Raw genomic sequence first — 18,265 nt, 5'->3', positions numbered from 1 at the left:
ATCTCACAACCCTGAAATCATGACTTGAACTAAAACCAGGAGTTGGAAGCTCAATTGACTGTGCCATCCAGGGGCCCCCAAAATGTAAAATACTTGGAAAGACAGTTTGACTGTTCCTTTCAAAGTTAAATATACACTTACTATATATGATCCAATCATTTCATTTTATTTACCCAAAAGGATGCATATGTTTACATAAAGACATATACACACATATGCACCTACATAAAGACCCACATATGTGAAGTATTCACAGAAGCTCTATTTGTATAATCCCAAACTGCAAACAACAAAAAATCCCATCAATAGGTAAACAAATTTTGGTCTATCAGTACAATAGAATACTACTCAGCTGTGAAAATAAACGAACTCTAGAGTCACACAACAACATGTATGAATCCAAATTAATTATGCCGAGTGAAAGTAGCTAGACCAAAAAAGAAAACTACCTGTAATGACTCTATTTATCTAGTATTCTAGAAAATACAAATTAATCTCTAGGGACAGAAAGAGATCGGTGGTTGCTTTGTGATAAGCTGGTAGGTTGGAGGAAGGAGGAATTACACAGGGGCATAAGGAATCTTTTGGGAATATTCTCATTAACTTACCAAATTGTACATTTTAAATATGCAATTTGTTGTATACCATTATACTTCAGTTAAGCTTTTAAAAGACATAAAAGGTTAAATCTCATGCCAGTGATGTCTAGTGCCTGATCCGTAGAATCAAAAGCCATAATCTTGAAATGCTCTTCCCATTAACTCACAAGGAAGTGACCTGAGGCAAGCCAGGGAGCTGACATTATCTAGAGGTCAGGTCAGTGTGGCAGGCTGTTGGGAGCTTTAACTCAGGAGGTAGGTGGTATTCACTTATTCATCCAAAAAAAGTAATACACATGCATGTGTATGCATGAATTTGTGTGTGTATAAAATCTGGTATTCAGGGATGCCTGGGTGGCTCAGTCAGTTAAACGTCTACCTTTGGATCAGGTCATGATCCCAGGGTCCTGGGATCGAGTCCCCTATCAGGCTCCCTGCTCAGCAAGGATCCTGCTTCTCCCTCTGTCTGCTGTTCCCCCTACATGTGCTCGCTCTCTCTGACAAATAAATAAATAAAATCTTTTTAAAAAATCTACTATGCAGTATCAGTATTATTTTAATATCTAGGGATGCAGAGTAGAATCATACAAATCCTGCGCTTAAGTCAAGGTCATGAGCCAGGTAAATAGAGCTGCTTAAATCTGAGACCATCCCGAAGCATGTGAGTGTCTGATAGGATCAACAACGAGTGTGGAGACGACAACCCAGATCCAGTAGTACGAGGCACTGATCCAGGAAGTGTCTCTGAGGATCCAGATTCTGGCCCTTGACATCCAGGCTTGAGTCATTCAGCAAGGGCTATGGACAGGAGCAGACTCCCTGATAAGCGGTGAGGTAGGGTGGATGCGCCCAATCTTGTTTATACAGTGAACCAAAGAATGAAAGGAAGCCTGGAGGGAAGTGCTCAATGTGAAAAATACTGAAGAAACTAGCGGACCAAGGTGCAAGGTTTACAGTAGAGAAGAGAGAAAAATAATGCACCAGGGACTAGTTCGGTCGGAGAGACAGTGGAGACAAACTGAAGTCTGAGGGGCTCATAAAACCTGGTCTGAACAAGTGGAGCTCACTGGGTGCCAGCAGGGATTAGCACAGAGAGGGACCCGAGAAAGGTCTTAGTGAGAGATGCAGTCCAATCAGAGGTTGGATGAGAATCCTTTCTTGTATGAACCCAGGACGAATAGCCAAGGACTCACAGCCAGTCAGAAGAATATATTCAAAACAGGCCTCTGACCAAACGACGGGGGGACGAGCCAGTCTTTGCTCATCAGTAGAGAAACAGATGACCATGGAAGCATGACAGTCATGAGATTTTTGACAAGAATCCAAGGAAAAGATACCCAGATCAGAGCAGAAATTGGTGCCTATGACGTGCTGATGGGAGCTGTCCAGGTGAAGCCAAGCTAAGAGGGCTAAAAGCCAAAGATTATAGCCAATTTTAAAAGACATTAGGACACACAGAGACTAGGGTTGGTCAGAGAGGGGTAAGTCCACCAACAGATCTTTCAAGGACACAGGCTCCTTTGGAGATTACCCAGGGACTCTGACTCTGCCCATTATGTCATAGTCCTACGGAGTCATGTGTCAGTCCCAGGTTACTGAGGACCTTGGCAGTCAAGCTAGGAGTTTAGACATGAAGAAATGGGCATGAGGAACAACTGTAAGCTTTCGAGCAAGAGCACAACAACAACAACAACAAAAATCACTCTGGCAAGTTGGACAGAGAAGGAGATAGCTTGTCGAAGAAGGCCAGTTTGAAAACTATCATGGCCACAGCCATATAGTCAGGGACTATATGGTGAGGGTGACAGCTGTGAGAGAAGGAGCTGCTGTCAGAGAGGAGGGAGAAGAAACCAGACTGTAGGAGAGTAAGCTGGTTGCCTCTATGTGGTAGATAGATGGATAGCTACGTGATAACACAAAGATAGTAAAGTGTTAGTTGAAGAAAATAAGGAGGAGGCATGGTAGTATCCACGGTATAGTGCTTTTAAATTTTTTGTATGTTTGAAAATGTACACAATAAAATGGCAGGTAAAACATGGCCGAAAACTATGCCCCTTCTCTCTCTGCCTTTGTAATATGATTTTACACGTTCTCTCATCAGGTAGTGGTGGACTCCTCTACCTGTGACTGTGAGTCAGCCATGCAACTTGATTTGGCCAATGGGACATTAGTAAATATGACATATGTAAAGGCCTGAAGATTTGGGCCTTGAGATATACCATTTTTCTGAACTTTGCAATTACCATCATATAAATGACCTTGGACTAGCCTGTTGAATAGTGATAGACCCATGGCCTAGTTATCCTCATCGCTCTAGCTGACAACAAGCCAACCGTTGGACATGTTTGTGGAACCACTGGCCGCCAGTTGATTACAGATGCATCAGTGAGCCCTGCAGAGACCATCCCAAACTGGCAACCTACAGAACTGTGACCAAAGTTAACTATCATTTTTAGCCACTGAGTTTTGAGGAAATTTGCCAGCAAAAGCCAACTGATACATTCTACCTGTTATCCCTTTGACTTTATTCTGAGGGAACTCCATGCTGAGCCCTGTCTGTCTTTATGTGGCTCTGCAAAGCTTCAGGGAGAGGTCAACTGTATCTGGGGATTAAAGGGAGGATGACATGGTGTGGGGTCTGTGACACGAGAGAATGCTATGCTGTGGAGCCAGTGTGACATTTGGGCAAGAGTCAATGTGACATGGGGGAAGGCTTAGTTGGTTAGATGAGGGCTCTAGCTCAGAGTGGAGGGAGTTTATTTTGAAGTTGAGGGCTAGTAAATGTCACACAGGTAGATGAAGATCAGCCACACGAAGTGAGGACAGGTGAGTAAATGTAAGGGAACCGGGGGCTGAAGTATTACTGGAGACAGTGGAGTAAGGCAGACACAATTGGCCAGTTGAGATTTCTCTTTGGTAATAAAGTTCTTAACTCACAGGATATCCCTCTGTGGTCAGGCATTTCGCCTTAGAAAAATCTCCCAGACTATAATGGGAGCGCAGACTCTCTAGAGAAATAGGGTCTGGCTGTCTTTCCCCCCTTTGATGCCATCCTCCTTTGGTTCGGAGCATTTTGCTCCCTTGATATTCCCACCCCCTTGATATTTCTCCCTTTGCAAAGCTTCTAGGAGGTCAGACTTGTTGGTAGTTCACTCCCTTCCTAGGTCTACTTACAGCCAGAGGACATGGAGATCACAGACATGAACCACCTCTTTCTAGTCTTCAACATTCTGACAGCGACTGGTGAGTGCTGGTACCTAATTTGGCTTAAAACTTTGAAAAGGTTGTATTGGAATAAACTGTAGGAAATGGGTCTAGATAAGATGGGTGGAGACAACATTAGTTAGAAAGATAAGAATTTAGGATCCTGTGATTAGAAGTTGCCTTGTACACTCAGCTCTCTAGAGCCACGGACTTTCCTCTGGCTCCATGGGTGCAAGAGAAGATTCAGACTGAGATAATAAGACTTGGCACAGTAGATGGTGGGTGTCAGCAAGAGAACGTGATTTTGCCATGTAGTTAGGAAGGAAGCTTGAGGAAAAGAGGATAATCGAGCTGAAGGAAGAAAGGAGAGGAGGAGAAAGGCGGAGGACGAAAATGCAGAGAGAAGGCTAAGGGAGAATTAGCAAAAGGACTGAGAAATGGTTCAATATCACCTCAAACATCAGTGACACATTGACTATTTCCAAGCATGTCCACATAAAGTGTTTCAGACTTCCATCTTCTGGAATGTCTGTCCGTCTCTAAAATTCTGTCTTCCTTTCCTGACAGTAGTGACAACAAAAACTGTAAAACCAACACCAGTACAAGTAAAATTAGCCCAGCAGTTCAATCAGATGGATAGCAAAACTGTACCAACCTTTTTGGTTTTCCTGAACTCAGAATATGAGCCTTGTTTGGGGACCCTGATCCACAAACAGTGGGTTCTCACTGCGGCCCACTGCTTCTTGCCGTGAGTAATGGGGGGTCTAAACGGAGAGGTAGCCCCCTTAGTCACCGAGATGGCGATGGGGGTACTGAGAATCAGCCCTGAAGAAACTGTCCCAGGGGTTTTCAAGCCTGAGAAGGGATTGGGAGGAGGCAGGAAATAGATCTAGGTGGTTATGAGTTAGAGTTCTGGGATGATGTAGACAGAGGGAACTGGGGAAGTTGAGGACTAGGGGATGAATCGGTAGGGAAGAAAGGTCTATATACAATGTGGAGCAGATCAAAGAGTTATAGAACTGCAGTAGAATCACTCATTTGCCAGACAAGGAAATGGAGGTCTTGTGGTGGAAGGAATTCATGCAAAGTCACAAAGCAAGTTGGGGAGAAAGGATACAAGGTGAACAATAGAATAATATCTAATCCTTCATGGCCTATTCCAGATTTCTTGAGATAAACATTGCTGATTCAAAAGAGAGTTTCCAAAACAAGATTGGAAACTTAAGACCCATGCTTACTGTTCAACACCCAGATTTTAGCCGGGATTCTGCTGAGCATGACCTCATGCTTATCAAGCTGAATCATCCTCAAAAGCTCAATGATCAGGTGAAGCTGGTGGTTCTGCCCAATACCACAGATGACAGAAGAGGGGAAAAGTGCACCGTCTCTGGCTGGGGCTGGGAATGGAAGAATTCCAGTGAGTGACCTTCAAGACAGACCCTTAGTGCCTCTTGAGTATCCACTCAAAGAGGATCATCTTATAATTATTATTATAGATCATGAGAATTGGAAGAAGCCTGAGAACTTATAATATCTTAACCTGTAGTTTGATTCATTTGGAAACTGAGGCCCAAACTGGTAACATGACTGTTTAGGGCGGGAGGTGTCTGGAATCCGGTGTTCTTGGCTCATTAATCCCCCAGGTGAGGGGGGAAAAGGTGTCTGGGTGAGGATGGGGCTGGCTGGCGAGCCTGCTGGTGAAGCTGAGTGTGGCTTACTCACTAGAAACAAAGAGACAGGCCTTCACAAACAAAAGCATGCACACACAAGCCCAAGGTATGCAGTTTGCAACGCTGGGACTAGACCACGGTTTTCTCCTTTCATTATGTTTCTTCTTCGGTTCCTTTTCATTTTGGCTTTTTCTTTGATTGAATGATGGAGAGGTTAATGACAGAAAAGAGGGAGGGAAGGGGAGAAGAAAGGGAGATGAACATGCCAAGGTTCAAAGAAAAACAAAGCCTCCTCTCTCTCTCTCTCTCTCTCTCTCTCTCTCTCTCTCTCCCTCTCTCTCTGTGTGTGCATGTGTATGTGCACATGCTCATGTGCATAGACACAGAGCCCGATATGCAGATAAACCAGACTGTCTTTTGGTTCCCTAATGATGACTGCAAAGAGTCCCCTGTGAGAGAATTTCCTGTTAAAATCACAGAGAACATGTTCTGTGCGGGATCATCTCTGGAGAGCTCACACACATGTAAGGTAACTCTTTTCCCTCTGCCCCGTTTGAGTTTGGTCTGGGACACTGTTTTGGGGTCCATTTATCTCCCTCACGCAATCTAATGTCCTGTCTCTGCATTCAAGAAGAGGTAAAGGTAGGTGGGACCCAGGATAGGATGTGTCCTTCCAATAATGAATGAACTTAGATGCCAGGGTGAGAACATCTCAAAGTGTATTTCTTCATGGCTAACTCTGATGTGGCCTGGAATGAGTGCTGGGACGTGCCCAACATGTCCACCAGACATTTATCCCTGTCCTTGTCACCTAAATCTCTCTATTCTGGACCCCTCAGATAGGGACTTTGCATTAGGTACTAGGTCATCTTTGTTTTGGCTCTCCTGTCTGACCCATCTGTCCTTTTCCTAACAGGAATTAGCAGCTGCCCCAATCCTGTGCCAGAATCAGCTCCATGGGATCCTATCTTGGTCAGCAGGATGTATTCTGAGAGGTGATATTGGCTACTACACCAGGGTTTCCCACTATACAGACTGGATCCACAAAGTCATCCACAGCAACTAAGCTCTCTCCCTTCCCTCTCCCAGTGGCCTCAGAACTGGGTCTACCATCTTGACCCTTCCTTTCCCTCAAGTCTCATAAAAAGATGGGGATAGAGTCTTTGGCTATCAGAAACAGTCTCTTCCTTCTGTTCTCTTGACTTCCCTTTTCCTTTCTCAGTCCTAGCCTGAATGATCACCAAAGGATTTGAGCTGGATAACATCCTCCTAAATAAGCTAAGTTCTCACCACTCCCTTCCACTCCTCCAACTTTCTACTCACCTTCCATGGTTTGCTCAGACTTGTATGGAGCAGTTCTCCTCCAACCTCTACCCTCCAGAGGGCATATGGGCCTCAGGAGTGTGATGGTGAGACTGCGGGACCCAAGGTGACTCCTTTGTCTGACATCACTTAGAGCTGAGTCAGGCCTCTGAGTCAGGCCTATACCCTTTCACTCCATCATATCTAATAAGGCTCAGTAAGTGCTGCAATGTTATTAGGCTGCTGGCAACATAACTGTTAAGAGATGGAGGCTGGAATTTTATGACAATAAGAACTACAAAGGTTGCAAAGAGGGTTAGGAGATGAAGCAGAAGTGGGTGCAGAGAGGAGTTAGATGGGTCAGACCACCAGCAGGAGGAGGGATGATCTCCTGAGAGATCTTTCCTAATGATAAGCACAGAAAAATCTAAGATAGATGGCTGGAAAGAGAATGGTAGAAGGATGATAGGGAAATATTAAAACCTAGGTGAGTATAATTATGTTTGTGTGTGTCTGTGAGGATGCATATGCACATGTGTGTATATAGATTGGTGGAGATGCGTGCAAAGAATGATCTCACTGAACCAACCAAAATCTACCCTACTAATTACCAATTCAGCTGATTTTCTCCAAATCCTGAATTCACCTGCTCTTATCCTACCTTTCTCAATTATTAAATAAAAAAAACTAAAGTAGATCCTATTTCTATTATAATATTTTATTTTGAAATTGGTTAAGATAAGAAATTGTAAAAAAAAAAAAACAGTTACAGAAAGTTTCTGTGTACCCAGTCTTGCCCCATTGGTAATATTTTCTATAACCATAGTAAAATGTCAAAACCAGGAAACGCACAGTGGTACAATTCTGTTCATTCAGGCACAGGTTTTATTTGGATGTCATCAGTCTTTCTTTATATATACTCTTTTTCAGGGTAAGATTTGAAATCTCATCACATGTATGGATTCCTATAACCATCACCACAAGCAGAATCCAAAACTGTTCTATGACCATGCCATCAGAAAGAAACTTCTTCCTGTTACACTTTAATAATCACACCATTTCTTGGCCCTAGCCCTTGCAACCACTGATCTGTTCTCCATCACTACAATTCTGTCACTTCAGGAATGTTCTATAGTATGCAATCTATATAATTCCACTGCTCCTTTTTTCATTCATTATGTTCCAAGGGTCCTTTCCTTGTCATTTCCTTTCTATCTGAATAGCTTTTTTAGCCATTCTTTTAGAACAAGTCTGCTGGTGACAAATCCTCCTAGTGTTTCTTCACCTTATTTCTTGAAGGATATTTTTTGCTGGATAAAGAATATGGTGGTGGTGGGGGGGGTTGTATCTGAGGGGCTCAGTCCATTAAGCGTCTGCCTTCATTCAGCTCAGGTCATGATCCAGAGTCCTGTGATAGAACCTTGCGTTGCTTCTCCCTCTGCACCTCTCCCTGCTTGTGCTCATGCTCTATCATAAATCAATAAAATATTTAAAAAAAAATTCTGGGTTGACAGTGCTTTTCTTCCAGGACTTGAAAAATGTTTGCCTTTTTCTTCTGTCCTTCAAGTTTCTGAGGAGGGATCTGCTATCATTTGACTCATTGTTCCCCGATAGGTAATGCGTGGTTTCTCTCTGGCTCTGGAAGCTTTTGAAAGTATTTCTTCATCTTCCTTCATCTTTCCTTTTCAGAGATTTAATTGTGACATGTCTGGGTGTGAACTTTTAAAAGTTTGTTCTGGTTGAGGGTACATTTAGTTTCTTGAATATATAGGTTTATGTCTCTCACCAAATTTGAGATGTTTGAACCATATCCTTTCAAGTATTTTTCAGCTTAGTGTTCTTTTTCTTCTGAAACTTTGATGACATGAATGTTAAATCTTCTGTTATCATCTCACAGGTCCCAGGGGAACCATTCATTTTTTTAGATATCATTTTCTCATCTGCTATTCATATTGACAATTTCTATTGCTCTGTCTTCAAGTTCACTGACTCTTCTGGCCTCCTGATTTTGCTATTGAGCTCATTAATTTAATTGTGTTTTTATTTTCTACATTTATGATGCTTTCATATCTTGGAAGCCTTGCTGGCTAGGGAAAGAGTGTCCCACCTAGAGCTAACTAATTCCTGGTGGTAGTAAGTGATTCCGTCTACCGCATGTTTTTTTATATGCAAACCTACCAATCCAGAGCTGTACCCCAACCACCTCCTTTAGTCTAAGTTTCACACACCAAGCCAATATTTCCCCTGCCCTAAATCACACAGGGCCAGGTACTGAACAACTGGGGATCACCACTGTTGCTCAGAGCCTGCCAAAATTATTCAAACTATTCAATCCTAAACTTGTTCTAACTTGACTACCCTGACTCACCCATTCCTTCTATTGGTTTCCAGATAAAAGCTTGTACCTGTGCTTTCTTCTCACTTCTCTAGCCTGACTGACCCTAGTACTTCCTCATGTAGCCTTGCATGGCAGCATGCTCTTAATAAACTCTTTTTTCCATGGCACTGACCTGTCAGTGTTATCATTTAGTCACTTTTAGAAATCAAATCCTAGGTTCAGTTAGAACACCCATCTAATGAATTTTTAATTTCAGTTATTATATTTTTAAATTCTAAAATTTCCATTTGGTTTATCTTTATGTCTGGTATAAATTTTTGCTCAGATTTTTCTGTTTCATTTTCATTCGATTCAAGAGTATTTATAACTGCTTATTAGAATATTTTTGTAATAGCTGCTTTAAAATCCTTATCTGATAATCGCAGCATCTTCATCATCTTGAATTGATATCTGTTGATTGTATTTTCTTGTTGGAGCTGACATTTGCCTAGTACAGTGAACATTTCATACTATACCCTGGATGGTTGGATATCCTATGAATCTGATTCCTATTTAGGTATCTTAGTTGAGGGGAGCCTGAATCTTGGCTTAGGCATCCAAATCTTGATTTCAGTTTAGGTCCTGATTTCAGAGTCATGGGATCAAGCCCCATGTTGGCCTCTGCACTGGGCATGAAGCCTACTTAGGATTCTCTCTCTCTCCCTCACCCTCTGCCCCTTTCCCACCCCCATTCACTCTCTCTCTCTCTCTCTCAAAAAAAAAGGTATCCTAATTGAGTATGTACTTAACCTATTAATGTTCAGAATGTACGGCCTAGCCCACTTTCGTGGTCTATGATTCAAATGTCAATTTGGTTTATAAAACCTCTAGAGTGTTATTTTGTGGTGACAGAACAATGACACCCCCCCACACACACACACAAACTGTCTACATCCTAATCCTTAGAACTTATAAATATGCCACCTTACATGGTAAAAGAGACTTTGCAAATGTGACCAAGTTAAGGATCTTGATATGGGAAGATTAGCCTGGATTTCAAGGGGGGGCCCAATCTAATCACAAGTGTCTTTATAAAAAGAAGGCAAGAGGATTCAAAAAAGATGGGAGATGTGATCACAGAAGTAGAAGTTGGAGTGATGTGCTTTAAAGATAAGAGGAAGAGGCCATGAGCCAAGGCACACAGGCAACCTCTAAAAGCTGGAAAGACAAGGAAATGGATTCTCCCCAAAGCCTCCAGAAAGGTTTCCAAAAAGAAGGCAGGTCTATGTACACCTTGATTTTATCCCATAAGATCCATTTTGGCTTTCTGACCTCTAAAACTGTAAGATAATAAATTTGTGTTGTTTTAAGCCACTAATTTTTGGTAATTTTTTATAACAGCAATAGGAAACTAATACATGATAGAAGTTAGAGTTCTTCCAACTAGCCCCACTACTGGAGCACCACAGGTATAAGGGAGGATATGACTGCTTCACAGGTTTTTGTCTCAAGATCAAAGAAATTACCAATAACTTATTGGTTTAAAGCAACAAAAATTTATTATCTCATGGTTTCCTTAGTTAAGAATCCCATAGCTCAATGTTTCATGAGGCTAAAATCAAGATGTGGGCCAGGTACAACCTCACCTGGAGATTCAACTAGAGAAAGATCCACTTCCACTTCTTTCACGTTGCTGGCAGAATTCATTTCCTTGAAGTTGTAAGGCTAAGATCCCCAAGTCTTGCTACCTGTCAGCAGGGGACCACACTCAGCTCCTAGAGGCCATTCTCAGATATTTGCCACATGGACTCCTCCATCTTAGCAACAGAAAACCAACCTCATGTCAAATGCTTCTCATGTCTTGAATTTCTCTAACTTCCCCTTCTACTACCAAGCAAAGAAAACCCTTAACTTTTGAAGGGCTTATGTGATTAGGCCAGGACCACCTGGATAATCTCCTTATCTTAATATCTACCATACTGTATAACATAGCCTAACCACAGAAGTCATGTCCATCAAATTCACAGTTTCAGATCAGGGCAAATACTCAAAGGTAGGCAACATAAGGGGTACATCTTAGAATTCTGCCTACCACATATAATTAAGAAGTTTTTGTTCTATTGGGCTTCTCCTTTCCTAGTCCTTTGGCTAGAGAAATAAGATTTTCTTATTTTTGTTGTTGCTGCGTTTTTTGTTTAGTTGTTGTTGCTGTTGTTTGCTTTTTTGTCTCTGCCCACTGTTGTTTCCAGGTTATAAATATTTTTCGCATACAGACTTGGATATATTGAGGGCAAGAAAAAAAGCCCAGGAAATGCACTACCAACTCATTCCTTAAGTCTCAAGATGTCTAGCTAATTCACTTTTTTCTCACTTTTCAGATCTTCTGATAAATAACTTGTATATTTTGTTGAGGGTTTTCTGGTATTGTTACTGTTATTAACAGGAGGTATAAAATGGGACGTACCTACTCCATCTTGCCTAGAACAAAACTTTAGTTATGTGGGGCATTGGGAGGATGAGAGGCAGTGCAGTTAAGAGAAAAGACCACTAAACTCTAAGTCAGGAGACCTGGGTTCTGATCTGGACTCTGTTACTGACTAGGCAATGATTTTCATGTTGTGTGTGCATGGACCCTAGGAGGATGTAAGAAGTGAGTATTAAAACTTCTGTTTGCAATTAGTGTAGCTAATCCTTTAAAAATTTCTTTTTTGGGGGTGCCTGGATAGCTCCTTCAGTTAAGTGTCTGCTTGGTTTCAGCTCTTGTCGTGATCTCAGGGTCATGACACTGAGCCCCACATAGAGCTTCATGTTCCCTGCAGAGCCTGCCTGAGAGTCTCTCCCTTTCCCTCTGCCCCTCCCGCTGCTCAAGTGCTCTCTCTCTTTCTCCCCCTGCCCGGTCTAAAATAAATAAATAAATACATAAAATCTTTTTAAAAATTTTATTCTTTGGTGAATGTTTTATAATGTGCACATGTTGGTTTATATATATATAAGTACATAGATAGATAAATATACATATATTGGTGATACATGCTCAAAAATGTTTTATTGGATTGGTAAATCCCCAGGTATCTAAAATTAGACTGCCCCAGATTTTCTGGGACATCTAATTGCCTAAATATGTCATATTTGATTTAGGGCAGTTCTCTTCAACATGGAACAGACTGTAATTCATCAATTAAGATTCTTTTATATATCTTTAGTTGAGAATATAATTCTTAGCTCAAATAATGTTTCCTACATTCCTTAGAACTTTCATATGGAGAAATGATCAAATGAGTGTGAATCATTCTTAGAAAAGTAACCCTTTAAAAACAAATACAATAAATAAATTATATTTCCAATGTAATAAACTTAGGTGAGCTGAGTTAAAAGAAATAGGTGCTTTCTGGAATTCATTTAAGATTATACTTAGTTGAGGTGCCTGGGTGCCTTAAGTCAGTTAAGTATCTGCATTTGGTTCAGGTCATGATCCCAGGGTCTTAGAATCAAGCCCCATGTTGGGCTCCTTGCACAGTGGGGGAGCCTGCTTCTCCCTGTCCTCCCCACTCATGTTCTCTGTTGCTCCCTCTGTCACTCTCTCTCTCTTTTTCTCTCTCAAATAAATGAAAGAATAAAAAAATTTTAAAAAGATTATTCTTAGTCAATTTGCTAAGCATAAAATTCCATTAGGGGTGCCTGGGTGGCTCAGTGGGTTAAGCCTCTGCCTTCAGCTCAGGTTGTGATCTCAGGGTCCTGGGTTCGAGACCCACATCCGGTTCTCTGCTCAGTGGAGATCCTGCTTCCCCCTCCCTCTCTGCCTGACTCTCCGCCTACTTGTGATCTCTCTATCAAATAAATAAATAAGATCTTAAAAAAAAATTCCGTTAGTCTAACTTCCATCTTTAGCCTTAACACTGAGAAGCACATTTACATTGGACACTCTGAAATTGTGACCCACAGTTCTTTCCAAGTAGTCTTCCCTTTGCTTTTTCATTGCCATTGACATTCTGAGAAAACTGGTACCCACTGCTCCAGTGTCTCTGACCTTCACATGGCTGCATGTGACAGAGACCACACATTGATCTCTTCTCTCAACTCTTTTTTAATGGATACCCCATAGCTGACTTAAGAATGCCTTGCTAAAAGCTATCTTCCTCAACATTCTTTGTAGCTCATTGTAGCCACATGACTAATGTCTGAGAGGATATGAGTAGAAGAGACCTGCACAATATTTGTATCACAATCTTAAAAGTAAGCTACTCTCCCAATTATATTTTCTTCCCATGGACTGGAACATTTGTGATGATGGTCAGCAAGCTTCAGCCTTGCCCTCAAAGGAAACAAGGGAAAGGTGGGCAGAAGGCTGCGTGATCTATGGGAACAGAGCTGCCTTCTTACCAAAAACTGCTCAAAAGGTCCAGACTGCTCTGTGAGAGAGAAAAAAACATTCATCTTGTTTGATCCATTATATATTTTGGACTCTGTTACAGCAGCCTATCCTATAATCTAACTAATACACCTATTTAATCTTTCAGCACATGTTTTCTTACTATACTAAGCTACTGTCTTAGGTTCTAGAGATTTAAAAAAATGAATCAAACGTACTTCCAATTTTGAATAACTCCAAACCCAAGAAAGGAAAATTTAAGTCAAAGGAAAGTGGGAAGGCAATTGGCCTTTATTAACCACCTATGTTTTCACATCCATTGCTTTATTAATCCTCACCCAAAAAAAAGAGTTGTAATTGGTATAATTGTCATTGTACAGCCATGGAGACTGATGATCCAGTGGCACATCAGCCTTATAAATAGTGGATTCGGTATGTACTTTTATCATCACCTTTGATGTAAGACCACTTTTTTATTGGTACTTACAGAGCCAGCAAAACTATATCTCCTTGGCCACAACTGAGATTCCTCATACAATAGGTATGTGTGACTTGTATTCTAAAATCCCTTCCATTCCATCTTCTAGCAACAGCTCCCAATTTTCATATTAAGTTTTACTCTTTCCTCACTCTCCCTCTCTTCAGTCCGTGTTCTTGACCAAGGCTACACCTCTGTCCTTAGAGGTGAAACATACTTCTTAGGCTTAGGCTAGTCAGTGTATCATGCTCCCTTAGCCACAGTGATTGGTTCAGGGATGAGAACAGGACTCAAGTCACTAGCTTTGAGTTCTAAGGAAGCCAACTTGTTCTTGTCTTTTCATCTTGAACCTAAGAGGTTGGAAGGACTGGAGCACTATTGTGAGGAACCTGATGCTGAAGCTATGCAGAAGGCAGAATTAATGGTTGGAGCAACAGGGAATTGTTCTGCTTGAATCCAGCTGTACTTGAAGCCTTGGGACCTACCCTTGGACTTTCTAGTTAAACAAGACAGTAAATTTCCTTTTGGGCCAGATTGGGTCAGTTTTTCTGCCACCAGTAACCAAAAGAATACCACTCATTCTTTAGAGTCTCAGCCTCTGCTAAAGGTGAGCTATTTCCACTCATTAATGGAGAAAGGATGTATCTTTCTATCCTGTTGTTCATAATTTTATTGCTTGCTACAACCTCCAAGATTCTTAATAAACAAAAATGTGTCATGTAAAATACAAATGCCTTGTCAGTAACAGTCAATGAACACTACTTCAGAGATATTTTATAACATCTATTTTACTAATTTTGAGTTTTCCATGATTTATGGCTTATGCATTTTTGACTTTGATGGTTTACCATATTCATATGCTCTAAAAATATAATTTTTATGTAATTATGTCTTTCTAAATCTAAATATAGTGCACAATCAGAAAGAGTTCAGGCTGTAGGGAAAACCAATAGGGAGTTAAATTTAGAGTTTTACTGCACCATCAGGACCTCTTCTTCGTAAGGCTATTATCATTAAGAGCAGGAAAAGTAGCTGACTTTCTTAATACAGAGAAACAGTTGCAGAGAGTCAGAAAAAAATGAAAGAAAGAGAAATATCGCCCAAATGAAACAATAGAACCAAACCACACCATGAGACCCAGGCAAAATGGATATAAGTTACATGCCTGATAGAGAAATTAAAGTAATGATCATAAATATACTCACTGGACTTAAGAAAAGAATGGAAGACATCAGTGAAACCCTTAACACAGAGATAAAAAAGAACCAATATGGGCACCTGAGGGGCTCAGTTGGTTAAGTGGCTGCCTTTGTCTCAGGTCATGATACCAGGGTCCTGGAATTGAGTCCTACATTGGATTCCCTGCTCAGTGGAGAGCCTGCTTCTCCATCTCCCTCTGCCTGCTGCTCTGCCTACTTATGCTTCTATCCCTCTGTCAAATAAATAAATAAAGTCTTTAAAAAAAAAGAACCTAAGAGATCAGGAACACAATAAATGAAATTTAAAATACATTTTATGGAATAAATAGCAGACTAGATCAAGCAGAAGAATGAATTAACAACTTGGGAGACAGAGAAATAAAAAGTAATCAAGTTGAACAGATGAAAGGAAAGGAAATCATGCAAATTGAGAATGGTCTTAGGGAACTCAGTGACTCCAACAAACATAATTACATTAACATTATCAGAAGAAGAGAGAGAAAAGGGGACAAAATTTATTTGAAGAAGTAATAGCTGAAAATGTCTCTAATCTGGGGAAGGAAAGAGATATCCAGATCCAGGAGGCACAAAGATCCCCCCAAAAACAATCTAAGAAGGTCCACACCAAGACACATAGTAATCAAAATGGCAAAAATGTAGTGATAAAGAAAAAAAATTTAAAAGAAACAAGAGAAAAGATAGTTACCTACAAGGGAAACCCTATACGGTTATCAGCAGTTTTTTCAGCAGAAACTTTGCAGGCCAGAAGAGAGTGGCATGATATATTCATGCTGAAAGGGGAAAAATCTGCAGCCAAGGGTACTTTATCTAGCAAGGCTAGCATTCAGAGCAGAAGGAGAAATAGAGTTTCTCAAACAAGTAAAAACTAAAGGATTTCATGACACAAACCCAACCCTACAAGAAATATTAAAGGGGACCTTTAGAGAGGAAAGAAAAGACCATAAGGAAAAGTATGAAAAGAAAAAACACAAAGGCTGTAAAAATAAGTATCTTTTAAAAATCAGCCAAGGGATTCACAATATAAAAGGATGTAAAATGTAACACCATATACCTCAAATGTGATAGGGAAAGGAGTAAAGAATGAGCTTAAATTTAAGCTGCCACCAACTTAATATAGACTGCTATGTGCAGAAGATGTTATATACAAACGTACTGGTAACCACAAATTAAAAACCAGTCATAGATATGCAAAAAATAAAAAGGGAGGAATCCAAGTTTATCACTACAGAAAGCCAACTAACTGTGAAAAAAGAGAGCTAGAGAAAAGAACTACAAACACAACCACAAAATGAATAACAAAATGGTAATAAGTACATACTTATTAATAATTACTTTAAATATAAATGGACTAAATGCTCCAGTCAAAAGACATAGGGTGGGATGCCTGGGTGGCTCAGTTGGTTAAGGCCTCTGCCTTTGGCTCAGGTCATAATCCCAAGGTCTTGGGATTGAGCCCAACATCAGGCTTTCCGCTCTGCGGGAATCCTGCTTCCTCCTCTCTCTCTCTGCCTGCCTCTCTGCCTACTTGAGATCTGTCTGTCAAACAAACAAATAAATAAATAAAATCTTAAAAAAAAAAAAAAGACATAAGGTGACAGGGGTACCTGGATGGCTCAGTCAGTCAAATGTCAGGCTCTTGATTTCAGCTCAGGTCATGATCTCAGGGTCATGAGATCAAGCCTCCATCAGGCCCTGAACTGAGCATGGAACCTGCTTAAGAGTCTCTTTCTCCCTCTGTCTCACCCCTGCTTGTGTTCTCTCGCTCTCCAAATAAATAAATAAATAAATAAATAAATAAAGACATAAGATGACAGAGTAGATTAAAAAACAAGACTCATCTATATGCTACCTATAGGAAACTCATTTCAGACCTAAAGACACCTGCAGATAGAGAAACATTTATCATGCAAATGGATGTCGAAAGAAAGCCAGGGTAGCAATACTTGAACAAAATACACTTTAAAACAAAGACTGTAACAGAAGACAAAGAAGAACCATATATAATAATAAAGGGGACAATCCAACAAGAGGATATAGCAATTGTAAATATTTATGTACCAACATGGTAGCACCCGAATACATAAAACATTAATAACAAACATAAATGAAATAATCAATAGTAATATAATAATAGTAGGGGAATTTAACACCCCATTCATATTGATGGGCAGATCATCCAAACAGAAAATTAACAAGGAAACGGGGCTTTGAATGACACACTGGACCAGATAGTTTTAACAGTCGTATTCTGAACATTCCATCCTAAAACAGCAGAAAACACATTCTTTTCAAGTGCACATGGAACATTCTCCAGAATACACCACATATTAGGTCACAGGACAAGTTTCAACAAATCTTTAAAAATCAAAGTCATACTAAACTTCTTTCTGACCACAATGTTATGAAAGTAGAAATCAACCACAAGAAAAAGTCTGGAAAGACCACAAATAAATGGAAGTAAATAACATTTGGGTCAACGAAGGAGTCAAAGAAGAAATAAAAAATTACATGGAAACAAATGAAAATGAAAACACGATGGCCCCAAATCTTTGGGATGCAGCATAAATGGTTCTAAGAGGGAAGTTATAGCAATACAAGTGTACCTCAAGAAGCAAAAAAAATCTCAAATAAACAGCCTAAGTTTACACCCAAAGGAGCTAGAAAAAGAACAACAAACAAAACCCAAAACTAACAAGGAGAGAAACTAAAACAAAACAAAACAAAGAAACAATAGTATAGATCAATGAAACCAGGAGCTGGTGCTTTGAAAAGTTCTACAAAACTGATGAACCTCTAGCCAGATCCATCAAAAATAAAAAGAGAGAGAGAAACTGAATAAACAAAATCACAAATGAAAGAGGAGAAATAACAACCAACATTACAGAAATACAAACAATTATAATAGAATCATGAAAATGTATACGAACATATTGTACAGCTGAGAAGTGACTAAAGTTCTAGTACATATAAACTACCAAAACTAAAGAAGGAAAAGGAAATTTGAACAGACCAATTACCAGCAATGCGATTGAATCAGTAATCAAAAAATTCCCAAAAAACAAGTTCAGGACCAGATAGTTTCATAGATGAAGTCAACCAAATATTT

At 40.2% G+C, this 18,265-nt stretch overlaps 1 protein-coding gene across 4 annotated transcripts; it reads left to right on the top strand.

Annotated features, from left to right (window-relative positions):
- The first annotated feature begins 3,200 nt into the window (after positions 1-3,200).
- Positions 3,201-6,802, top strand: LOC116597627 (serine protease 58-like). 4 transcript variants are annotated; one of them, XM_032355607.1, is made up of 6 exons: positions 3,201-3,425; positions 3,748-3,842; positions 4,371-4,551; positions 4,967-5,220; positions 5,854-6,002; positions 6,390-6,802. In XM_032355607.1, exons 2-6 carry the CDS (start codon positions 3,785-3,787, stop codon positions 6,537-6,539), a joined length of 792 nt encoding a protein of 263 aa, XP_032211498.1. In that variant the 5' UTR covers positions 3,201-3,425; positions 3,748-3,784; the 3' UTR covers positions 6,540-6,802. The 4 variants fall into 4 exon arrangements, with proteins under 4 accessions (XP_032211498.1, XP_032211499.1, XP_032211497.1 ...); XM_032355608.1 differs by having other exon boundaries at positions 3,728-3,842; XM_032355606.1 differs by having other exon boundaries at positions 3,721-3,842.
- Positions 6,803-18,265: the final 11,463 nt, after the last annotated feature.

Source organism: Mustela erminea, chromosome 8 (genome assembly GCF_009829155.1).
Source record: "Mustela erminea isolate mMusErm1 chromosome 8, mMusErm1.Pri, whole genome shotgun sequence".
Classification (NCBI taxonomy): domain Eukaryota; kingdom Metazoa; phylum Chordata; class Mammalia; order Carnivora; family Mustelidae; genus Mustela; species Mustela erminea.
Note: the sequence above shows the minus strand (reverse complement) of the source record. Positions and strands in the feature narration are given on the sequence as shown.